At 40.5% G+C, this 26,419-nt stretch overlaps 1 protein-coding gene across 1 annotated transcript in view; it reads left to right on the top strand.

The window, feature by feature from the left end:
- The window catches only part of plxna3 (plexin A3), a 197,180-nt gene that overhangs the window by 78,811 nt on the left and 91,950 nt on the right, over positions 1–26,419 (top strand). Inside the window, exons 5-6 of the mRNA XM_060880759.1 lie at positions 4,697–4,797; positions 23,349–23,472. Of these exons, the coding sequence (XP_060736742.1) occupies positions 4,697–4,797; positions 23,349–23,472 (225 nt within the window). The remainder of the gene's footprint in view (positions 1–4,696; positions 4,798–23,348; positions 23,473–26,419) is intronic.

The following is a 26,419-nucleotide window of genomic DNA, read 5'->3' as shown; positions in this document are numbered from 1 at the left end:
TTTTTTTTTTTTTGTGTGTCAGCGTCACCTCCATGTAGCTCATTAGGGATCTACGTCTATTTTAGAAAACTTTGATTTGACTTCTTAATATGCCTAGAATTTAAATTTCACATGTTGACAAATGTTTCACCAGAAACTTCATGTCTCCATGGAAGTAATTGGGACTCTTGGGCACATTCATTCATTCATTTTCTACCGCTTATCCGAACTACCTCGGGTCACGGGGCAGCCTGTGCCTATCTCAGGCGTCATCGGGCATCGAGGCAGGATACACCCTGGACGGAGTGCCAACCCATCGCAGGGCACACACACACACACTCATTCACTCACACACTCACACACTACGGACAATTTTCCAGAGATGCCAATCAACCTACCATGCATGTCTTTGGACCGGTGGAGGAAACCGGAGTACCCGGAGGAAACCCTCGAGGCACGGGGAGAACATGCAAACTCCACACACACAAGGCGGAGGCGGGAATCGAACCCCCAACCCTGGAGGTGTGAGGTGAACGTGCTAACCACTAAGCCACCGTGCCCCCTTCTCTTGGGCACATCAACTAGGTAAATTATTAATCTGCTTCTCTTAAGAAGTTGCAAGCTTAACCTGACATTCCTTACTCTCTATTAGCCCATTGATTTTACTGCTCAATAGATTTTGATTGGCCTCCGTGATCAATAGCTCCTCCCATACACGCTGATGTTTCAGTCCCTTCATTAGGGAACCACGGTCACGCCTGTAACCCCGATGTTTTCAATCTGCCGTCAACCAATCTGTCGGAGAGCGCGAATGATGCCTCGAAACGAAGCACGCCGATGACCTTTTGCGGGCGCGGTTGCGTTCCAACAGTAATTATCCATTCAGCATTGATTTCACGTTGCCACACGTCGACAAATGATGTTAGATCAGTGCAGATCTAACGTCTGTTTGCCCACTCTATTGACTACACGTACCACTGCTGATAAAGCAGCATAGTTCAAACAAATACTAGTATGCCCACACACACAAACACACACACACTAACATTATTCATGTTATTCCCATCCCAGGCCTCCCACTCTCCCTTTATATAAGCTAGCATTCATTGCTTGGCTGCCTGCTCAAGCATTTTCAGATCCAAAGTTATGAAAGTTTAAAACTTATGATATATGCAACTGCTTTTGTTTCGTTCTTCTACACCAATCTTTTCTCAGTCACCGTTATTCTTGAGTGTGATAGATTTGGTCTGGTACATGAATCTGTGAAGGTGTTTTCTGTTATGGCAACATGACCTCCTGATCCCACGGTCTAGAGAACTGGGCCTGCAAGTGTTTTGTGTCTTGAACTTGGAGCTGAACTTTGACCCAGCTGAACCTGGCCATGTTTCATTCCGGGACAAAGAGCTGCTTCAGAATTCCTCCAGTTAAAAACACAAAGTCGGCATGTAACATGGTCATTTGGTAGCTTTTTAATTTTAGATGCTTATGAACAAGCATTGCGGCATCTCAGAGTTCAGAAATTGGTTTTATATCACAATTAACTTTTAATATAGAAACGTGGAAAAAAATAACTTAATTATTTATTTTATTTTATTTTATTTTATTTTTACTTTAATTTCTATGAATATATTCCCACTAGTATTCTAGGGAAAAACAGAAAAATATTTATATATTATATACAATATTTATATACAAAATATATTTATGTATTATTATTTCTTAACGTATATTTTAATATATTTCTAAACCTTTTTTATATCTCCTTTTGATTTTTTTTTTTGTTTTTTTTTATCCTAAATTGCATTTCTGTTTTTTTATGCTTATATACTGGGCAGATGCAAAATGCATTTCACTGCATGTCGTACCCTGTATGTACGTGTATGTGACAAATAAAATTTGATTTTTTTTTTTTTTTAAAATACTCCAAATTCAGGTTAGTATTAAGGTAAGTACTACTAACAAGTACTTAATGTCTATTTTCATATGAGCTTCATATTAACCACCACTCTGAGACAAGTGAGACATCACAAAGACATTCAATACTTAACAAGGACACAACAGAACAGGCACAAAATGGCATCTGGAAGAACAATCGATCCGATCTTTCTACTCCCGCCCAAAATGCTAAAAATTTGACCTAATTTCCGGGGTAATTGAAATGGAACACGCTTAGGTGTGTTTGCGGTTTTCAGAACCGTTACGACGGTTATGCTACAAAAAAACAGCATTTACTGTTTGCTGCATTTTCTCTGGTGGCAGCAGCGCATTTTAAGACCCAACGAGACGCCTGGGTGAAAGATCACCTGCGAGTGACGTACTTCCGTTTGGGAGGAGTATAGTGCTGACGTATGTGGCTTGAACAACCACATTCATTTACACCTGTCCAGTTTCATCTGAAACACGTCCCAGACCACCTCCTGAAGGGGTTTGTACCATTGGATTTATATCCGTCTCCAAAACGTTTCGGAGGGCATTTAGACCTGGTCTTTTTACGATCAGATAGTTATCTGATCACAGAGAATGCATGAAGTGACCAGGTGTAAAAACCCCTAAATGTGTATACTAGTTTATCAGTGTTTGATGTATTGTCACTTAACCCAATCTCAGTGCTAACCATTTTGAGAAGAGAAGAGTTTTTTTGGTGGAAAAATGTAGCGTGGCTTGAGTTCAGAAACCGGTCGCTTGTTGGTAGCACATGACTTTACTTGGATTCCACAAACCGTATGACATGAACTGCAGACCAAAATGCTACCTGATCAGACCTGTGATTGGTCATTACAAGCAAGGCATTCCCAAGTTAGTTAATTCCCAGATGGATCACTCGATGATGGAACAATGGGAGTCTACTTGTCTTGAGGTTTTTTGGAGCCCTTGTGAAGACCAAACTTCTGAAGGAGGTTTGTTAATGAGTTTCTTATCCCGAGCTCGGAAGATAATTCCGTCTGTTGAAAGGAAAAGCATCAAGTGTTCAGTTGAATCCAGTAATGATTTTAGATGAATCAAAATCTTGGCACTTTTAGCCATTCAGTTAAAGGTCAGAATTAGAATGTTCGATTCACAGAGTACGAGTGTACATAGAGTTTGTCTTGGTGTTTGAGTTAAACACCAACAACACGGTTCACTCAATATAAAACTGTTTACATGAGGGATAATAATCTACAATAAAAGTTTGGTGTGCTGTTAAACACATGTTTTAAACGTCAGAAAGGTTGCAGAGGTGGGAAAAGGGGACGTGTCTTTGTACAACAGGATTATGGCCTGGGGAAGGAATGACACCGAGCAAGTATGAAGCTGTGAAAGTGTTGGGGAATAAAGTGATCTTATGCTGTGTATTGCAGGAAAGGGTTAAAAAAATGGAGACACACATTTACAGTGGAAAAAATCCCACAGCTGGTATACTGGTTTAAGCAATGGTGAGACAAAAGCTGCTCCCAATAACATGTCCTTCCAGGGTTGTATTTTTGGCAAATTTCTGACCAAAGATCCAGACTGAATGCGTTGAGGTATTTAAAATATGACCACCAGACACCACAGTGGCTCTGGTACAATGTGGGTCAATGTGTAATTTTGTTCTCAGCTAGCACACTGATGCTACTTCAGCTAAATGGATTAAAATAAAACCTAGTTAAAAGACCTAGCGATCAATATTAATAATATCTGTTGACGCATGGTGCGAGTGAGATGATGATGATGATGATGATGATGATGATTTATAATACGACAATGCATCTGAGGACCCAGCGGAGTCGCAGCAACCACCGGGTGAACGCTTAGCATTTGGGATAATGAGTTTGTATGTAGTTAAATAAGTACATTACTTTTTTCCAAGTCTAACTTTCTCAACACAGGTTTGAGTTAATAAGTTACTAACCTATTATAACTTAATAACAATAACTTAATAGCGATAGAAATAAGCTGTCTGTTTCAGGTCGAGGTTTAAAAGCGTCGTCATCAAAAACCCCACAGCTATGTGAGGTTTAAACACAAGGTTTCTGCAACAGGAGAAAGCCACTTGTTGGCAATTTCTGGCTGAAAGACAAAAGTCAGAGTGTCGAGGCATTTAAAGCGATATAGTCACCAGACACCACGGTAGCTAGGATACAAATTAGCTCGGCGTGCAACGTTTACTGCTTCCTCAGCTAGCATATCGAGAGAAGACGCTGTTTCAGCAAGTCTAATTCCCTGCTGGGAATCTGATCTAACACACAGTCGGACTCTCTGTACCAGTTACATAGATATCAGGTTTACAGTGTCGCCGGCGATACGTGGGAACTCGGAGACAAGAGGACTATTTTTACTGTTGTTTGGTTATTAATTATTCATGGTGAGTAAGTGTCAGGGGCATGTTTGAGGCATTGTCGGTGGTATAAACAGAAGCGTATGAGTTTCCTAAGTGTACACACGGTTCTCTTTCCGAGTCCATACAGTGCGCATCTATGGATGGCGTAAACATTCCTATAAATCGACAGTACATTTAAAGCAGCCTTTAAACTATTATTACTTCTTTGGATTGACTCGGAACTTGTCCGCCTATGCGCCCTGTTTGACTTCGCTCTATAGGTTGTAAATATTGAGAAATGTGGAAATCGTTATCCTCCTAGTCAGTGTGAAAATGAAAGTGCCAGATGTCTGGTATGTTTAGACTCTGGCCAATTTGCACTGTAAATGTAAATGCCTAAGGCGTTGTGTGTGTGTGTGTGTGTGTTTTCTGTTGCAGGTGACTCGTCTCCCAGTGGAGAGCTGTTCTCAGTACAGGAGCTGTAAGAGCTGTCTAGGCTCCAGAGATCCTCACTGTGGCTGGTGTGTTCTTCACAACAAGTGAGTCACTCAGTTCTGTTCTCACTTTAACAGGGGAATTCTGGGGTTATTTTATGCTTAAAAATTCACATCAGACAAGTAACATCCTATTATAATAGCCACAATTACATATCGTCGCTGTCGGGCGGAAACCTCGTATGTCCAAATTTGGTCAATTTCATATTTTTTCACATATCGATGCTATTGGTCAGTCCCCACGTGGGTCTGTTTTTTTTAAGTTATTAACCAATCTAAAGTCTTGAAAATAGCTTGAGCGCAAATCTCATAACTCTATTGGACACTTCAACTGTCCACCTCTTCCTCACTCCGCGGGAGAGCTTCGAGGCATATTTCTTCTCAAGAAGAGTCGCAACGAATCAACACGTCTTCTGAGGTAAATGTCTTCAAAACACTGGGCTCAAAGAAAAAAAAACTTGACCCCCGCTAGTTCTGGTGCTCGTCTGAGGACAGGAATTTAGCGCAAGACAATCCACTGCAACGCGGACTAAACCCTGTGCACTGCAGATAAGGTACGGCGTTTTTTTAATTTCCTGAAAAATAACGGTTTTGGAGATACGAGGATTCCGCCCGACAGTGACGATATACTGAAAATAGGACTGATTTGTTGCATCTCCATTTTACTGCTTCATATTTTTCTCGGGTAAAATCGGTACTAGACGTCTTTCTGCGCTCACTTTCACACCCAGATTTATTTGTGCTTATCATTGGGACAGGTTCATAATCTCAGTTTAAGGATTCATGGCTGACAAGGATTCATTGTTCACTGTTACTCACTTATAACCAGTTTTTATGAGTTGTAGCCATTTTCATTCCAAAACCTTTTTTTCCTCCACGTATCAATAAAACCTAGCTAGCTAAGTGCTAGCTAAGCTTTTTATGCTACCTACGAAATGGTATTGCTGTAGCTCAATAAACTGACTTCTGGGTTTCTATGAACTCAATTATCGAATTAAATAAAGGCTAAACGACCGGGAATTTCTATTGAAGAGTAACTAGAGAGTTCAAATAGGCTAATGCTAATGGGATAGTTAGATAAAAAATAAACCCATGCTAAAGCTAACTTCTAACGTGAAATCTAACGAAACCCCACATGAGAAACTGACTAAAACCTCCCGATAGCAACAAAAAGAGGCGAAAATTTAAAAAATAAACAAAAATATTTCTAACTACTTAATTCAATAGCTTAGTGTTTAAAGTTTCTGACACATTATAGAAGAAAACAGAGCCACATGAAGACCTGCTGCGTGCTGAGGTTTGGAGTAGGTTTGAGGTTTGTTTTGCCTGCAATTATCAGAGCTACGTTTTACACAGACGACCATTCAGAGATGGAAATGATCTGCACATGCAGGGTTGCCAGTTCTCTGTAAAAACTACTTCTGGGAAAAAACTCCAAAAAAAATAAAAAGAATGTAAAATACACACCTAAAAAGCTTGGACAGGTGGAAAAGTGAATAACACGTGTCTGATGTTGTCATTGTTTCCTTTAGACACTAAGTAACTGTAGTACACACGTGTTTCTGATTTATGATATGTGCAATATTGCTTTTTGTCATGCGTGTTATCTACTCGGTGGTCCTCGGTTTTCCCTCGATATCAGACCAGTTTACCAATAAACAAACAAACAAATACAGTAATAGAAGAAAAATGTAATTATGGCAACCCTGGGGTAAAAAAAAAAACAAGCAAACAAACACATGAATTAATTTACAACTATTATTATTATTATTATTATTATTAATTTTTTTTATTAATTTATTAGATAATTATTAATAATTATAATAATGTATGAATAAATAAAAAAATACATAAATAAATACATAAATAAATAGGTAAATAAATAACTAATTACAGTGGATTTGTCATTACATATTTCTTTTTTGTAGTAATCCAAATATTTAAACATTAATCTTATCTCCTTGTGTGAATTAATATTATACTATTTATATGCTACATAAGTGGCTCTTATCTTCCCCCATCCCCCCCTCCCCTTCCAAAAAAAAAATTCCCCCCAACAAAATATCCCCCCTGGGATTCTGTGGACCCCATGTGGAACCATGGTTCTAGCAGGTGGTTTCACAGTGGACAAGTTCGCCGAGGTCTGAATCTGAGTGCGTCTGTTCCCGCAGCGTCGGTCTGGTTTTAGAGTCACTTGATTCTGTGGAATCTCAGCACATTTGTTTTGATCTTACAGCATCACGAACACAAATCTGAACGACTGCCTATACGTTTTTATTTACTTTTGTTGAGTGAATTCAGATTCCTTCAACTTTCGGCTTAACAATGTAAAAAAAAAATACCAGGGAGTTTTGTTTAACAGCTGTGTTATTGTGTGTTTTGTTCTCTCTGGATCTGAGTAAGGATCTGACTCTTACCTCGTCTGGGTCCCACGGCGTTCCTCTGCGTCTCATACTAAGTGTGTGCAGTGGAAACTAATGATGTCGTCGTTTACAAACCACACACTGGTTACTTTACTTCCTGAACGAGTTCGGACCCGAGTACGAGTCATAGCACATTTTCAGTGCAGTCGAACTCACACCATTTACACCACCGAATAATTTATGTCCTCTGTTTCAGACTAAACTGCGAGCCTAAAAGCCTCCTTGTATGTAGCATGTCACCTGACCCTTATATGCCCCTTCATTTTATTCATGTATGTTTTTTATTCAAGCGAATGACCTTCGTTGAGGAGGTGAAGAAGGTGATCAGAGGTGTGAGGCTGCAAGGGGGTTGTTGGGTCTTGAGTGATGAATTCTGGGGGAAAAAATAACTGTCTGCGATATGCTGGTGATCTATCTGTGGGAGGAAGAACATGTGTGAGCATGCACACTAGGAAAGGTTTTGACACTTGTGTGTGTGTGCGTATGTGTGTGTGTGTTTGTGCGTGCTCCTGTGCGTGTTTTCACTCCCTCACTAGTCGAGGTCTCGGAGCACAGATGGAAACAGTGGCCTTGGAAGCATTTCCTTAGAAGTGAAAAACATTGATTTTTTTTTTCTTTTCTTTTGTGTGTGTGTGTGAGTGTGTGTGTGTGTGTGTCTGCTTGTGTGGTTTTTGTCTTGTACACGAAGCAAAACCCAGCAGTCAGCAGTCACGTCTCTTCTGCCCAGGCAGATGAAGTTATCCAGCCCTAGATGAAGCATCACAAGGCCGGTCGCTGAAGCACGAACGCTGTTATACGATTGTTCGAGTCCTGCAAACTTTCCCTTTCCCTTGTTATCCGTCCCTAAACCAGAGCTCCGTACCTTCCTTCTTTCTTCATGATAAAGATCTTTAATTAAGATGCAAATCTGGGACTGATGGAATAATTAGTGCGAGTCTGCGCCGCACCCGTCGTAAAATGACATTTGTTTGCATATTAATGCCATATCCCCAGACTTTCCGTGACCTCGCGACAGCCAGCGCTCACCACAATTAGCGGCACATCAAGCAAAACGAGAGCGAGAGAAAGAGATTTTAATGGATAACTCGCTCCTCGCTCCTCACTCGTTCCGACGGTTGAGAAGCGCCTGGCATCAAAATACGGAACGGAAAAAGAGAGAGAGGGAGAAGAGGAGGAGGGAGGAGGAGGAGGGTGTGACATTTGACCTGTGCCATGTTGCTCACAGCGTCGTGCCCTGCTGGTCTTTCTTTATACACATGCAGATGACAGACGCATGAATAGGGACGGGGAAAAAAAGGGAACGAGTAAGTAAAACGGGGAAGTGTGACGGCGCATTCATCTGCGGAACAGACAGGTCACAAGCTGAGAGCATCCTGTACACAGGAGGAGAGAGACAGAGGGAGAGATAGATGGACAGATTTACACAGACAGAGAAAGCATTTAACCCTCATGTTCTGTCCTGATTCTCATGATGTTCATAATTTCTTCCAAGCACAACACAGCGAGTCTTCACTCTGAGGGAAGAAAAGCTTCGCAGCTTGTCACCGGAGTCGGACCCTAAAGAGCCGAAAGAGACTTCTGTGCTTTTACTAGTGAACATAGTACACTTTAAAAACAAATTTATGCAGTAAAATTAGACCTTAAGGACAGTGAAATGAGGGTTGTTGTTTTTTTTTAGTATAAGGAACACTGCAATTCTGTCAGCGAAGGGTATAAACGGCACCAAGGGGCCAACCTGGTGCCAAGTACAGTTACTGTTTAGTTCCTGCGCTTGACGTACTGCTGAAATCTGATTTTCTTTACCTGAGGTGACTGACAGAATAAAACCTATTCAGCGCTAGCGGTTGTTAAGTGGAGAATAAAATGCAACAGGGTGTAGTGTAGCGTTGTGGGAAAATAATGAGGTGCGATGAAGGACTGGTGTGATGTGAAGGGTTTTATTCCTCACATACAGGAACAGTTTGCCAAGAATCACAACCGTACTCATTAAAACACGATCGTTTTTATCCGTTTATAGCTACACGTTACACGTAATGTTTACAGATCGTCTTACTTCCAGTTATCGCTTGTTATGACAGCTGCGTACAGTCGATCGCTTGCCAGGCAACCTGCTCTTTTCTTATTTTATTTTTACCTTTCTCTCAAATTAAATAAGACAAAAACAAAGCTGACAGAAATCGGAAAAACGTCCGTCGTAAGGATTTTCCGTTTTTGGAAAACGCTATAAAGCGGTAACATTTGATTGATGTGCAGTGGTGGCTCAGGTGGTTAAGGCTCTGGGTTGTTGATTGGAGGATCAGGGTTCAAGCTGCCACCGTTGGGCCCCTGAGCAAGGCCCTTAACCCTCTGTGCTCTAGGGCGCTGTATCATGGCTGACCCTGTGCCATGACCCCAACCTCCAAAGTTGGGATATTTTACCGTGCTGTATTGTATATGTGACTAAATAAAGGTCTGACTGACACTGGAGACTCCTTCCCAAAATTGTTTAAGGAACGTCTGCATTTGTTATTAAATGTTTGTTAGTATTATAAATACAGCTTGTTAGTTTGATCACATTTTAATTAATTAATTTATTTATTTTTCAAATTATTTTATGGAAACATTTGTTGTAGGTGCTGAATCGTCTGATTTAAGTTTGTATGATGGCTATTAAATCAGAGACGCAGCTCGGGTCAGTGGGAGAGCCGGGGCTCCGAAGCGAACGGAGCATGTGGAGACCTTTTTAAGACGCAGACGGCAAAATTAGCAACAAACCAAATGCATCATCCTAAAGCTTGAACTCTCAAGGGTGTCACTTTAGATCATCTCATTTTAGGTGCGTGATTGGAGCTTAAAGACCTTGAGCGGAGCAACTGGTGCAAAGTTTGGACATTGTTTATTATTTGTATCAGTGAAGGTGTGAATGAAAGTCTTACCGTGTTTGTTCCCTCACATCTCAGCATGGTTTAAAAACCACTCGAGCAGATGTTCTGGTTATATTAGGAGCCAACCTGAACACTTTGGACTGAACATCGTGAAGCAGGACTTCGACCTCGTTGCAGATCTGAAGCGTTTTTTTTTTTGTTTTGTTATTTGTTTTGTTTTTTTCTTGCCCTGTCATTTTATATTGAGCACTTGTGTTTTAAAGTGGAGATAATCAGACCAGCTTGCAGATACATGAGATACGGTAAAGATACAGTGTTGACATGATGCCAGGCTGCTTCTCTGGCACTGGTGTGTGTGTGTGTGTGTGTGTGTGTGTGTTGTGAAGCCTCTTTGCTGCTCCCCCAGGGACATCACCACACACTGTTGCCATGAGTGATGGGTTTTTACAATTGTGTGTGTCTGTATATTAGAGAGCGAGAGAGAGAGAGAGAGAGACAGAGAGAAGGGAGGGGCAGGGATGTGCCTTTGACCTGTATATCTCTCCCTCTACTCCATGTTGTCTTGGCTTTGTGTTCAATTCCCCCAGGGCTCTTTAGTCTCCAGCCATTGAGTTAGCCAGGGCAGGGCATTGAGAGGGGGGGCATAGGGTAGGAGAGAGGAGTGTACAGAGAGAAGGAGGGAGGAGGGTGGAGGGTGGGGGAGACAGGGGAAAAAAACACAAAGTGCACCCTGGGAAATGGTCTGTGTCCATGGCAACAAGGGGGGGAAGTGGAAGATGGATTTGCAGTGCGATTCAAAGCGGTCCCATTTGGAGGGTTTAGTGGTGCTACTATATGTGTGTGTGTGTGGTGGGGGGTGTTAAAGGGGAGGGGGGCACAGAGTGTGTATGTCTCTGCAGATGCAGTTATCAGGATTCAGGAGTTTCTCTCATCTTCATTAATGTTCTATTAGCAGCTCAGACTCATAATGGCTGTGCTCCGTCCACCCGGCCTCAGTACTCACTGTGCACACGCACACAGACACGCACACACACACACGCACACACACGAGACACAGTACAGCCTAGTGTGTCTGAGTGATGTTCATCTGACCACAACGTTGGTGGAAAGTAACAGATAAGCAAATTTGCACGGAGAAGTGGAAAACGTAGCTTTCCAGGTGAACATTTTGCAAACATCAGAAATGCGATGCATCAGAAAACAAAAGCATGCAGGCTGTGATCTCTTGTGCCTGAACAAAATGAAAATGGAAAAGCTGCTAATTGTCAAGCAGCACTTAATAATACAGACACACACTATAATCTTAACACTGCTCGTGTTTCGTAGTCACCAGCAATGCATTTCTCCATAATCACATCCCACCAGGACTCCGCCCACGATCACCTGACCTGCGCTTCCTCCTGGCAAAAGGGAACAAAAGCTTTACATCACTGCTCTTAGATGCTTTTAGCTAGGCTCATGCATGCAGGTATTATTAATAAAGGTAAAAGGTGTAGGATTTTAAAGGATGCTATTCAAGTTTTACAAAACTTTTTTATTTTATTTTTTTGATTTCCAGAAATCCCATTTTACAATCAGACTTAAAATTGCAGAAATATCCTCAGATAGAATTTGAAAAATGCATAAAAGCTAGCGCTAGCATTTAATGTTCTGAAACATCCGCAAAACAAATACGTTTTTATTATTTTTGAACAGGTACTGAGTTACAGCTATATGTTAGTGAGAAGCCACACAATGTAAACTCCTCCAAGCTAAAAACTTCCACACAGTGGAAATCTAAAGCTCTGGTTAAAGCTGGGGTCTCCGTTGTTTGAAAGCCAATGTCATTTGAAATGACAAAAACAAACACATCCCTAACCCAAATGGGTCCCACCCCTGTATCGATAGCTCCGCCCACACATACATACGTAACCCAGGCAACTAATGGAAAGAAATGTGTCTTTATCATAGCTGAAGGGAAGAACAATACGATTGCAGATAAACAAACAATCAAAAATGACACACAAGCATAATCATGCAAAGGACAAAGGCATATATTAGTTCTGTGTAACAAAGCAAAACCAACGTTACTCACCTATCGAGAAGGAAAAAAGCGCCTCGGCGTCTTAAGTAAAGTTGGTCACATATTCACAGATTGGAGTTTCCCGAGTCAATAACTCCTGAGCTAAACACTGTTACTACACAAAACACGGTTGTAGCTGCGTCTCTACATTACTACGATAGAAAAGAGGTGTTATTTGTGTAGTAACAGCGTTTAGCTCAGGAGTTATTGACTCAGGAAACTCCAATCTGTGAATATGTGACCAACTTCCTGCTCTTTCAGTTCTCTCCAGCGCTGGAAAGCTGATACTATATTAACACGTCCTACTTCTTACCTTATCGTAAGTCTTTCTTCGCTTTCTTTCTTTGTTTTTATCCTCCATGTCAATGTTAAAGCCGCTTTCTGCTAATGTCACACATGCGCACTGAACACTCTCTCCACTCATATTGACAAGACACGCCCCTTTCTGCTCATTGGCTACACGTTAGTTTTGTATTTGTTTGTTTATTGGCTCGACTCAGTTTTCTGAAGCATTTCTCAAACAACGGAGACCCCACCTTTAATAACCGATAAGTTACACGAGCCAAAACATACCTGTGCGTCAGGTCCCCAAGTTCCGTTTCTCACGTTCACAAGCTCTGCTTTCATCAAACTTTCCGCTGTCATCGTGACTGGTGTCATGAGAGGCATCTTCGAAATTTGAAAGCTGCATTTAAAGGTTCTGAAACTGGAGACTCCTTTTATTAAAAGAAATTTTTAATTAAAAACAAAAAAAAACCCCAAATATTTGACTAATCTGTTTACAGAAAGCCTCGCCATGGCAACACAAATACATTTAATAACTTATTACGAACTTACGAGTGCTCCGGCACTTTCGTGAGAGCTGCCATTATAAAAAATGAATAAACACTAAAAAGATTTGAGGATTAACCGGCACAGTGGTATAAGAAACAATAAACAAGGTGAAAACGAATCGCAATTACGCAGGAAGCGAGAGAGACGCAAAGGTTTTGCACTGTTTAACAAGACGAAATGAGACAACAGCAAAGAGTTGAGAACAAACTAGAAGCAGGTGCAAACAAGGGATCGGGAGTGCGGGCAATTAAATAAGAGCTGTAAAAAAAAAACACGGATTAATCAAATTGGCAATAATAATACAGGTGATAACATCAATTTACACTAGTGCATTCTTGAATTCTCAACTCTGATCATAAGGTGTATATTTATTTGATTTTCTTTTTGTAATAAGACCGTGTCTGATGTAGATGCAGCCACGAGACAATTACTGCGCTCATTTTTATTACTTTATATATAAATAATGCGCTGCTGTTATTGCACAATAATCAACCTTGAGGTGGTCACAGAACTCTATTTTTCATCAGGCTACATCACACCTTCCTGTCATTGATTACTTTTCTATTTCAAAACATCCACAAATGTTTACTACTGTAAGTAATTATAATTATGATCTTTTTAATAAACAGAACTTTTCATTTTAAAATGAATTCGCAACTATTCCAAAATTAGCACATGAATGTAAATGATGAAAAGAGAAACAAAAGCTTAAATACACTGGAAAGGAGAAAATGTTGCTAGATGGTTAACTGATGAAACTCCAGCTCTTCGTTACTGATAATGAGGTCCGGAGTTTAACAAGATAAAAATGAAACTTTATCTGGATTGTTTATCTGGATTTCATTTCGCATTCATGCAGTAGGCCACTCTCACTCTCATTCATTTTCTACCCCTTATCCGAACTACCTCGTGTCACGGGGAGCCTGTGCCTATCTCAGGCGTCATCGGGCATCAAGGCAGGATACACCCTGGACGGAGTGCCAACCCATCACAGGGCACACACACACTCTCATTCACTCACGCAATCACACACTACGGACAATTTTCCAGAGATGCCAATCAACCTACCATGCATGTCTTTGGACCGGGGGAGGAAACCGGAGTACCCAGAGGAAACCCCCGAGACACGGGGAGAACATGCAAACTCCACACACACAAGGTGGAGGCGGGAATCGAACCCCCAACCCTGGAGGTGTGAGGCGAACGTGCTAACCACTAAGCCACCGTGCCCCCTGAAGTAGGCCAGTATTTTCTAATTTAACATCCAGGGCTATACCAAGACACGTTTTTAAACAGCAATGTTCGTTGTTTCTCTGTGTGCTGAGCTAAATTCGTTTCGACAAACCAGAAAAAAACCATGAACACGAATTTTCTGCATTACACTGAGACAAATAGAAAAGAGAATACAATACATGGGCAGAAAAGATCAGTATGACACTGTAACGGATAAAGAAAAAGATTTTCATCATTGAATGTTTGCTTCCTTCTGGACTGGATGAGTTAAATAGTCAAACAATTTGAAATGTACTTTTGGTAAATCTGGTCAAATGTGTGTCTAATGTTGTGTATCTATAAAACACAACACTATGTGAAGTGTACTGTGAAAGCTTGGAGTGGACCACGGACTTGGAGAACATTTTGACTAACTAACGTTTTGTGCTACAGGTTAAAAAAGCAGGAACTGGATCAATTAAAAGCCAGTTCTAGTAAAGATCCCGTAAAGTCGCCACATAATATTTACAGCATGCAATGACGACAGCTTATCTAATATATCAACACCGAACAGCTCTGCTCAGATCACAAGTTAGTTTCTATGACCCTCTAGAGTAGGTAGTTAAATCTTGTTGTTTAACAGGTTACCAAATCATCAGTGTTGATCTCAAGCCATGCCAGAACTCTGGTATTGGTCTTGAGCAGGAACAAATATCTTGATGTTGGTCTAAAGTTGGTAACAGAGCCTTGGTGTGGATCTTATATATGTACCAAAATCTTGGAACAGGTACCAAAACATTGGATTTTGTCTTGAACAAGTACAAATTGTGAGCAGATACTGTACCAAAATTTGGGATTGGTTTAAAGCCAGAACCAAAACCTTGTGTTGGTTTTGAGCTGGTGTCCACATTTTGTGCAGGTACCAAACTCTCTGTGTTGGTCTAAAGCCAGTATCATAGACTAAGGTGTTGGTCTTGAACCAGTGACAAAATTTTGAGCGGGTTACCGAATCGTCATTGTTGGTCTTAAACCAATGCCAAATTCTTTGTGTTGTACTAGATACAGGAACAGAGCATTGGTGATGATGTACCAAAAACGTAAACAGGTAACAAAATCTTGGTGTTGGTCTTGAACAGGTAAAAAAAAAAAAACATTCTCAGGTAGAAAATCCTCTGTGTGGAGCAGGTCCTGAAACTTATAGGGTGAGCTTGAGCATTTACATTACATTTACAGCATTTAGCAGACGCCCTTATCTAGAGCGACTTACATTTTGTACAACTGAGCAATTGAGGGTTAAGGGCCTTGCTCAGGGGCCCAGCAGTGGCGGCTTGGTGGAACCAATAACAGGTATCAAATCCTATGTGTCAGTTTTGAGCAAGTATCAAAAACTGTACAACTGTAACCTTTAAAGAAAGCACAGCTCTGGTCCAGTGCCAAAACTGAGTGCAGAAGTAATGGCTCTTAGATTGATGTACAATCAATGTTGAAAACTGAAATCGCTGAAAGACTTGGTTGTTCCTGTGAACAAATTGATGAACATGTACCTTTTGGATGTTTTTGAACTTGGATGACTGAAAGAGACTCACAAAGAAGTGCAGAAAGTAAAACAGCATCTCATAAATACACCTCACTCACAACTAATCAGACCCAAGCAGACAATTGACTCAGAGACGGTTAGTCTTCAGCGTTTATCAATTAATGCACTTAATCGATCTCTCTCTTTCTCATTCTTTTCTGAGGAACTTTGGAGAGCTTTTGTATAAACTTGTCAAAGACAAGTGTGTTAGAGTTTTCCTAAATGGATTTGCAAGTTCTCCCACCTTCCCTTTTGATTCTGGTTACTTAAGAGTTTGAGGTGACCCAGTAGTGTGATAAAGGAAAACTTTATAGCCTGCAGAGAAATACTGTGGCACTGGGCCACAGCCGACCACCGATCTAATGTGAAGGACAAGAAATTAAGGAGAGTAATAGAATTCTGGGAACTTGAATTGGAACAGGTGGACGAGAGCAAAGGAGGTCTGACGAAAGGGGAATGACTCAATTCAGAAAAAGATAGTTACACAAATGTCCTTCCTGGAGACTGATTGAGTGGGACTCAGGTCAGGCTGTTGGATAAAGTGTTTAGAACTTGGACAGAAGGTTATTACTCGTTTTTGTGTCGCTTCTTTTCCTGAACACAATCTTACACACAGCCCATCCAAAGCTTTTAAAATGGAAGGTACTGAAGTACTAATGGAAGGTACTGATAGTTGTAAATGCACTGTGGTTCAAGGTCTGACCCTATCTAATGAAAGAACTAGAAGCCTCCTAAAATTTGACCAAGTAGGATGTTGGAATTAGATTGGTTTTTGACCTAAACTCTACAGGTGGGTGTCTGGTCCTACCTGGAAGGGGCCAGTGTAGGTGCAGGTTTCATTGTCACCAACCAGGAGCCACACCTGATTCCACTTATTTGATCAGTTGGTCTGGGCTTTCAGTAGACTCAGGTGTGGCTTTTCCTTGATTTGGATGAACATGTGTACCAACTCCACCCCTTTATGTATAAGTGTGGACATCCCTGCTCTACAGGAGGGGGGCACGGTGGCTTAGTGGTTAGCACGTTCGCCTCACACCTCCAGGGTTGGGGGTTCGATTCCCGCCTCCGCCTTGTGTGTGTGGAGTTTGCATGTTCTCCCCGTGCCTCGGGGGTTTCCTCCGGGTACTCCGGTTTCCTCCCCTGGTCCAAAGACATGCATGGTAGGTTGATTGGCATCTCTGGAAAATTTGTCCGTAGTATGTGATTACGTGAGTGAATGAGAGTGTTTGTGTGTGTGCCCTACGATGGGTTGGCACTCCGTCCAGGGTGTATCCTGCCTCGATGCCCAATGATGTCTGAGATGACGCACAGGCTCCCCGTGACCCGAGGTAGTTCAGATAAGCGGTAGAAAATGAGTGAGTGAATGCTCTACAGGCTGGTATCTCACTAGGTGTTGGACTGGAGATGACTGTGACTAGACTCAAGACTCCGCTGGTAGTATAGTCTATCAAAAAAAGGTTTTTGTCCATAAAGTGTGTCCCTTAAAGAGACCTTTCTACTAGGCAGTGTTCCAGGGGAAGATTCAGAGGTAGAACAAAACTAGTATCCATTACACATCCAAAATAATTACCAAGCACCCAGGTTGATCATGTGGAAGACTGTAGAAGGAGTGCATTTTGTGTTAGAGTCCAAAAAATTATGTTATGGTGGAATTTCTTTCATTAGCGAAAACTGCTATATAATTTCCCATACTTCCTTTTCAGGGGTGCAGGGGGGAATTGGGGAAGATTACATCTTGGCTAAATAATTTTAAATGAGTTTTTCTGAAGGAATCTATGTAGGTTCCTGTAGAACAGAGATATCACCTATCAATTTAAACACATGGGAAAGGAAAGAACTCATCGCTTTTGAAGGATCCTCTTGAGCCTCTATTGTTTTTAAGACTTCATGTACTTGAGAATGACACAACCATCATATTTTAAATCCAGCATTATTTTGCAGTAAACAGAAGCACAAGGTAACTCACAATTTGAAACCCAGAATGTTTGGTGCTGAAATTATCTGACGTACGCTAGTTCAGACTCGGCTACAGAGTTACTGATTGATATTGATGCCGTTTTAACAGTCCTCTGTGCATTACTGTCCCTTATGCTTGCAGTCTATATAAAGACCAACATTAGGCTTGCATTATTGAAAAAAAATAAATCATATTATTGTCTTTTTTTTTTTTTTTTTTTACAAACGATGAAATAAAAGCAAGTCGTTTGAACCTCCTTATTTATTGAGCTCACTGATCTTGTTAGCGATGTTAAGTTCCTCAGCGGTAGGTCACAGTGGTGGTGTTAATGTTGTCACTGATATTTTTCCACATTAGCAGCAAGAGATGACCCCTTGCTGGGAAAACAGGGCGACAACCTCAAATTAAAAAAAATGGCCCCTTCAACTCGTGATGCAGTAGTGATGTTAAAAGCTAGTTTCATTTAAAGGAAGTCTGGTGAATGGCATCTAGTTGCTTGTATTGTTGAGAACAAGGCTGTCAGTCATGTGTTGGCACTGGAAACCAATTGTAATGTACAAGAAAAATATTGATCTACAATTATATCTGATATGAAACCTACTACTGGATACGTACTAATTCGGTATAAAATTCACCTCAGTAATTTGTGCTTTAATAAAGGTTAAGTGTGAACACACTCGAACTAGATGTACAAACTGAGATCTAAATGACTTCCCTATCCGATCCCATATCTATTGAGAAACTCTATTGAAAGAGTTTGCAATAATATTTTTATTGGTATTACAACACTTTTATAAGAATCGATGTATTTGAGAATGTAGTCGGCTTGTAGAACGTACAGTAGTGAATTTTTTTCCCCATCCTCCCCAAATGGTGTGTGAATACCGGCTAATCTCATACAGTTCATCAACCTCAGCTACATCAGTCAAGTTTGTAAAACATCTCAACTGGAGACGAGCATGAGGAAGGTTTTTGTGTTTCTGTATTTACCTCCAAAGGAATTTACTGGTTCTGTCTATACATGCTAATATTGGTGACCAGGCAGTTACCAAGGATGAAATAATGCATGATATTGAGCCTTTTTTGTTATTTTACCCAAGTTCTCACACCTGATCGTTCAATCTCACTCGAATGAGAGTACTAATTAGCTTTTTTGTAACTTGAGGGTTCCACTGTGTGCCTCTAGTCTCAACCACATGGTTATTGAACCTTTCTGTGGAAAAATACTTCCTATTTGTATTTGTTTAGGACATATTATCTGTACATTAGAAATACCGTCATGCAAACATACCGTATTAAATCACTGTATTCAGTTTGTAAGCCATAAAGATGTCAAATCCAACTTTTTTTTTTGCTCTAACTGAATTTGAGGACACGGTACCTGTTAGGAACCAGAATAGGTGATGGTGAAATCATAGACCGAGGCTGATCTGGGTCACACTTCGTTTGCTAATGTCATCAGCACCATTTTCTTTCTGCTTTACCGTCTGGAGATGACGATCACGCCAATCTGGGAGAACAGCAACTTATCACAAATCACATTAGTGCTAGTTCACCAGGAAGAGGAGCAGGGTGTAATTGGGCGAAATCTCATTTTGCGAACGCGTAGAGACGAGGAGGTTGATCTTTGAATTTGGATGAACTTACAGACGCGTCTTTACGACTGGTTTCCTTTAATTAAAAACGTTCCTTCTTCAGACATATGGATGTAATTAGAGGTAAACAAATCATTAAAATAGTGCTTGTCGGGGGGGGTGGTGTAAAAACAGCAGCCAAAGTATCAGCAGTGCTTTGACGCACAAATGGAAAAAGCAACCGTAGGGAATAAAAAGAAGGATGACTGAGACACAGAACCAGATTCACCTGCATCTCACCTTCTTATGTGGATCTTCATCAGGCGTTTCTCTGTATCAGTCGATCTTCATCAGTCGTTTCTCTGTAGTCTGGTGGGAGCGTAGCGCACTTTATTGAGTGTCTCGCATCTTGTCTGACGCTTTTCATTTACGAATCTACAAATTAGGAAATGATTTTTTTACCATTTTTTTCCATCCACATTTCTGGAGCAATGTATAAAATTTGGACCTTTGTTCCGTTATGCCCTCAGATCTGAAGGGGGCGGCGCTTGTCCCCTCCCAGCTAATAATTATCTGAACGTTACGATTCTAATAGATTTTGAAATGCTTCAGGTTTTTTGGGTTTTCTGAGTAGATTAAAAGCATTTAGAAAACGTTGTTATTCATCTCAAAAACATGTCCTCATGCTAACAATACCATTGTGCTAAAACCCTACTGGAGAAGAAATTTCAACATCGTTACTACACTAATGTCAACACTAATGTTACTAACACTATCACCTCTGCAATCAGTAAATCGTACTAGAAAATTAAACAAACAGCAAATTGCCCTACAAAAACCAACAAAAAAGTAAATCGCACTAAAGAATTACACAAAAAAAACAGTTAATTGCACTACAAAATTAAACAAATAAAAAAACAGTAAATCGAACTACAAAATAAAGTAAATCAATAAAAAAATGCAACAAAAAAACAGTAAATTGCACTACAAAATTAAACAAATAAATAAACAGTAAATCGCACTACAAAATAAAAAAGTAAATCAATAAAAAATGTAACAAAAAAACAGTAAATTGCACTACAAAATTAAACAAATAAATAAACAAACAGTAAATCGCACTACAAAATAAAAAAGTAAATCAATAAAAAATGTAACAAAACAACAGTAAATCGCACTACAAAATAAAAAAAAAACAGTAAATTTCATTACAAAATGAAACAAACAAAAAACAGTAAATCGCACTACAAAAAAAAAACAGCAATTTGCACTACAAAATTAAACAAACAGACAAAAAAAAAAAATTACCATCTGACCAAGCAAAACGAAACAGTATGGAATAAATTTACACATCTTTGCCTTCATCATTTTCCATTTTTCGAAACATATCGTCTCTTTTATTTCCAAACCGAATCGCAGCTCAGGTGTGAGCTCTGTGTTTGAATTTATTCAGAAAACACCTGATCAAATCATGTCGGATGTATGAAAACGAATCATGTTATCGTTGCTCAGTTCATTCGAATGAGTCGAACTGACAGACGCATTTAAAGGAAGTAAATTCAGCAAGACGGCTACGATCTCCGGTGAAAGGGTTATATCGTGGCTGGTTTTAAGTGTGACATGGCTCATTACCCACTCAAAGCGCTTGTGCCTCGAGGAAATAGATATTTTCATAGCATTGTCAATGAACCTGATTGTTTTATGGATGTTTCTATCATCCATATTTTTTAAATAGAACGATCCGAAAAAACATACAATTGGGAAATGTGGAAATAATGTGTTGCTCTTGGCTCCAAAGTTTTATATACTGCCGTATCTGGTCTTTGACTCGAAGACAGACGAAACTTTCTGCAGTATGGATTAGATTAAAATAGAGATTTGGCTGTAAGCCCTGCGAGTGAAACAGTAAATATATACAGTATGTGTTGATTCAGCACCGGCTGTCTCTGCAGTGCGACTCTCGTTTTCTGCTGTTTGCGACAAGAGTTTGAATCTTGGAATAAAAAATAATCAGCATACTTCTTTTCATGTACGAATTGAGAACCTGTTGATGAAATGATTAATAATCCACGTTTCAGACGTATCGGTCACGTTCAGGAGCAGCTAACCGAACGCATAATGCGGCCCCCGTGCTTTATTCTGCATATGTTATGAATAGAGATGGTCAGATTAGCCTGAAGGGTCTCTAAGCTTATGCAGGGAGAAAAGGCGATTTGCAAGTCATCACGAACCTTCGTCCAAACCGACACACACCCCACATACGTCCTGCGCGGTTCATCTGCCTAGCACAAACATGTGCAACTTTTAACTCCAATTAACACGTCTGACAAATGTGCCGGCGTTATGAATGTTTTAATATCCGGCTGCTGCTCTGCTCATCTGCTCTTGGGGGGAAAAAACGGGTTGCTCGCTCTTACACGCTGAGAAAGAAAAACAGAGAGAGTGAGAGAGAACTAGACAGACAGATAGAGAGAGAATACCAGTCAGAGAAACAGAGAGAGAGAATTAGGCAGACAGGCAGACAGACAGACAGAGAGAGAGAGAACCAGACAGACAGAGAGAGAATACCAGTCAGACAAACAGAGAAACAGAGAGAGAGAATTAGACAGACAGAAAGGCAGACCGAGAGAGAACCAGACAGAGAGAGAACCAGACAGACAGACAGAGAGAGAGTACGTCAGACAAACAGAGAGAGAGAACTAGACAGACAGAAATGCAGAGAGAGAGAGAGAGAAAGAACGAGACCGAGAGAGAGAATCCAGGCAGACAGAAATCCAGAGAGAGAGAGAGAAAACCAGACAGACAGAGAGAGAGACAGACAGAAATGCAGACATAGAGAGAGAGAACCAGACAGATAGACAAAGAAGGCAGACTTACAGAAAGGCAGACAGAGAGAGAGAGAGAACCAGACAGACAGAAAGGCACAGAGAGAGAGAGAGATAGAGAGAGAACCAGACAGAGAGAGAGAGAGAGAAAGAACGAGACCGAGAGAGAGGCAGGCAGAGAGAGAGAACCAGGCAGACAGAAATGCAGACAGAGAGAGAGAAAAGACAGATATACAGAGAGAGACAGACAGAAAGGCAGACAGAGAGAGAGAGAACCAGACAGACAGAAAGGCACACACAGAGAGAGAGAGAGAGAGAGAGAGAGAACCAGACAGACAGACAGAGGCAGAGAGATTCATAATGCTTGTTGGAGTCTTGCGAACGTTTTTATTCTGTGACTAGAATCGATAAATGTTCATTTCAGACAGGACACTTTGTGAGATTTGAGTAAATACATTTAATGTGTAACATTTATTAACTCTCCTGCTAATAACTGAATCAGATATAAAGTTGTTTTTAATAAAGTTGTGTTCTAAGATTTTAGCTAAAGCAGTATCGTATCTCTCCATATCCATAACATATCTCTCTCTAGTCTTAGCTAGCTTACAGCTCAAGCTTACAGCTTGGACATTACATTATATCTCTACTCTATAGAGGTCATTTGGTACATTTGCTGGTTTTCTGGGTGTTCTGTCAATGTTTTTGTATAACCTTTTTTTTCTGCATTGGCCGTACTTTGTGAAGCTTTTACTCATTTTTTTTTCTTCTCCTTACATTCAATGTGTGCACCACAGTAAAAGATTACACATTTAAGTAATAAACCAAGAAGATAAATAAAATGAAAACATGGATACAGTTGCATACAAAAGAATAAAAATAAAAAGCAAAATCATATGGACTAAAAAATAAATAAATAAATAAATAAATAAACATGCTAATGATAACTTAAAATGTAAACTTAATAAACATTATTAAATATAATGAACCTACAGCAGCAAGTAAGAACTAGTCCATGGAAAATCTCTGGCTCTCTTGCCACAGCCTACAGCTTAAATTTGGAAAGTGTTCGCTTTCCTGTGTGTGATCCATGAGCTAAACCCAATTTAGAAGAATTCTGACTCTGTAAGAACAAAACCCCACTTTAAAAAACAAGCAAAGTCCTGAACGACGCCGACAGTGTATGGAGTAAACATTTGTACATTTTTGATTCCAGGTCACACGTTTGGTTTAACAACTCTGGTTTAATGCACACGTTTTTGCCTTTGTGTTCAGATGCTCCAGGAAGGAAGCGTGTCAGAAATGGGAACTGCCACAGCACTTCAGCACGGAGCTGAAGCAGTGTGTTGATATCACCGTCACCCCTGCAAACATGTCCGTGACCTCGGCCTCCACCCAGGTGATGACACGTCCTTTATCATCAATCTGTATCGCCCATTCTCGTCACAGACACACACACACACACGCACGCACGCACACGCTCACACACACGCGCACACACGCACACAACCGTGTGCGCGCACATACACACATGCGCACGCACACACATACACACAATCAATAAAATGAACTCTTTTATTACACCAGTATAAATATATAAAAAAAAATACACTTACTTTTTACTTTATCTTTTTATTTCTATTCATACTTTTTTGTTTTTGTTTTATTTACCCACATAAAACCTTGTCCTTTTTTTTTTTTTCTTCTTCACCCAAGCCAACAAGCAACGCACATAGTTCCCACAAACAGCCTTCAGACTCAGGGCACTCTTGATTCATCTTAGAAGAGAACAACATTTAAAATGATTTATTTATTTAATAAATGTAAAAAAAAAACAACTTATTTTCATATTATTTAATTTATATATTTAAGTACTTTTGTGGCAGCAACATTTTATTTTATTTTTTTTTAAAGAATTTTTTTTGTGGAAAGAAATCAAGATATTATTTTTAATCGATTTGTAATCTAATCTAAAAAAAAAATCGATTTAGATTTATTAGCATATAAGTATTGGACAGAACGACGCAGTGCACTTTGGTCCTGCAGATTTCCCATGACTTCTTGACTTAATGGCTTTCCACAATTTATTAGGTTTTTTTTTTAATTGGTTTAATAGTTTCATCTAGATTTTCGATTTAGCCGAACAAACCCCCAGTTCTTTAAAAACCTTAAATTATTCGCGTTCTGCTGCCAAACTCATTTTCTCTGCTTTAGCCCAAGCCAAATTCCTCTCATGAATAAGTTCAGACAATTCATCAAGCCCTTCACTCTGTAATCTCCAAATGGATGAGAAAGAGAAGATAAAGCCTCTGATAGTGACCTATAGCAACCAACTGAACATCATTTTCTATATTCAGGCTCATCAGCTGAAAACTCCAAGTGATTTGCACTAGAAGGTGATGCCGTGACGATACAGTGACACGACACTTCATCCTCATTTAAATGACTGTGTTTCCTTTTTGCTTTTCCAATCAAATACATTATCGCCATAAACTAAAGCTACAGAGACGTCCTGGTGCCCGGTTGGGGTTCCAGTTCATCACAAAAGATGGTCTGTGGGATCACGTCTCCAACCATTAGTTTCTAACCATTTACCAGCAAGCACAGATGGGGGATTTTATTTTTTCAGTGTAAAAACATATGAGGCAGTAATAAAATGTGTGTGAGTGTGTTTGTCTGTGTGAGTGTGTTTTGTCTGAGTGTGTGTTCATCTATGTGAGTGTGGGTTTGTCTGTGTCTGAGTGTGTCTGAGTGCATGTTTGTCTGTCTGAGTGCGTGTTTGTCTGTGTCCGAGTGCGTGTTTGTCTGTGTCTGAGTGTGTGTTTGTCTGTCTGAGTGTGTGTTTATCTGTGCGAGTGTGTTTTGTCTGAGTGTGTGTTCATCTATGTGAGTGTGGGTTTGTCTGTGTCTGAGTGTGTCTGAGTGCATGTTTGTCTGTCTGAGTGCGTGTTTGTCTGTGTCCGAGTGCGTGTTTGTCTGTGTCCGAGTGCGTGTTTGTCTGTCTGAGTGTGTGTTTGTCTGTGTCCGAGTGCGTGTTTGTCTGTCTGAGTGTGTGTTTGTCTGTGTGAGTGTGTTTTGTCTGAGCGTGTGTTCATCTATGTGAGTGTGGGTTTGTCTGTGTCTGAGTGTGTCCGAGTGCATGTTTGTCTGTCCGAATGCGTGTTTGTCTGTGTCCGAGTGCGTGTTTGTCTGTGTCTGAGTGTGTGTTTGTCTGTCTGAGTGTGTGTTTATCTGTGCGAGTGTGTTTTGTCCGAGTGTGTGTTCATCTATGTGAGTGTGGGTTTGTCTGTGTCCGAGTGTGTCTGAGTGCATGTTTGTCTGTCTGAGTGCGTGTTTGTCTGTGTCCGAGTGCGTGTTTGTCTGTCTGAGTGTGTGTTTGTCTGTGTGAGTGTGTTTTGTCTGAGTGTGTGTTCATCTATGTGAGTGTGGGTTTGTCTGTGTCTGATTGTGTCTGAGTGCATGTTTGTCTGTCTGAGTGCGTGTTTGTCTGTGTCCAAGTGCGTGTTTGTCTGTGTCCGAGTGCGTGTTTGTCTGTGTCTGAGTGTGTGTTTGTCTGTCTGAGTGTGTGTTTATCTGTGCGAGTGTGTTTTGTCTGAGTGTGTGTTCATCTATGTGAGTGTGGGTTTGTCTGTGTCTGAGTGTGTCTGAGTGCGTGTTTGTCTGTGTCCGAGTGCGTGTTTGTCTGTCCGAGTGCGTGTTTGTCTGTCCGAGTGTGTGTTTGTCTGTCCGAGTGTGTGTTTGTCTGTCCGAGTGTGTGTTTGTCTGTCCGAGTGTGTGTTTGTCTGTCCGAGTGTGTGTTTGTCTGTGTCCGAGTGTGTGTTTGTCTGTCTGAGTGTGTGTTTTGTCTGTGTCCGAGTGTGTCTGTGTCTGAGTGTGTGTTGGTCTGTGTGAGTGTGTTTTTCTCTGAGTGTGTTTGTCTGTGTCTGTGTGAGTGTGTGTTTGTGTCTGTATGAGTGTGTCTTTGTGTGAGTATGTATCTGTTTGTGTGCGTGTTCGTCTGTGTCTGTGTGTGCGCGTGCGTGCATGTTTGCCTGTGTGTTTGTCTGTGTGTGTGTCTGTGTCTGTCTGAGTGAGTTTTGTGTCTGTCTGAGTGTGTTTTTTTTCTTTTTTAATAAATATATATGTATATCTTTGCTTTATGAATCCAACTGAGTTATAGGCTTTGACTGTGTGTGTTATTATCCCGCGCTCATTCCTGCATAGCTATTACTTTAATAATTCCTGTTTAAGTGAAACTATCAAATAAAATTGTAGAGATGTTCGACTGCACGGCGGCCAAAGCTGCAACAGAACACTTTGATGGAAGACACTTCTGTGGAGATTCAGCAGTGTTTTTACTTACAGAG

This window comes from Tachysurus vachellii, chromosome 11 (genome assembly GCF_030014155.1).
Source record: "Tachysurus vachellii isolate PV-2020 chromosome 11, HZAU_Pvac_v1, whole genome shotgun sequence".
In the NCBI taxonomy this organism is placed as follows: Eukaryota; Metazoa; Chordata; class Actinopteri; order Siluriformes; family Bagridae; genus Tachysurus; species Tachysurus vachellii.
This window is presented reverse-complemented; position numbering and strand designations above follow the sequence as displayed.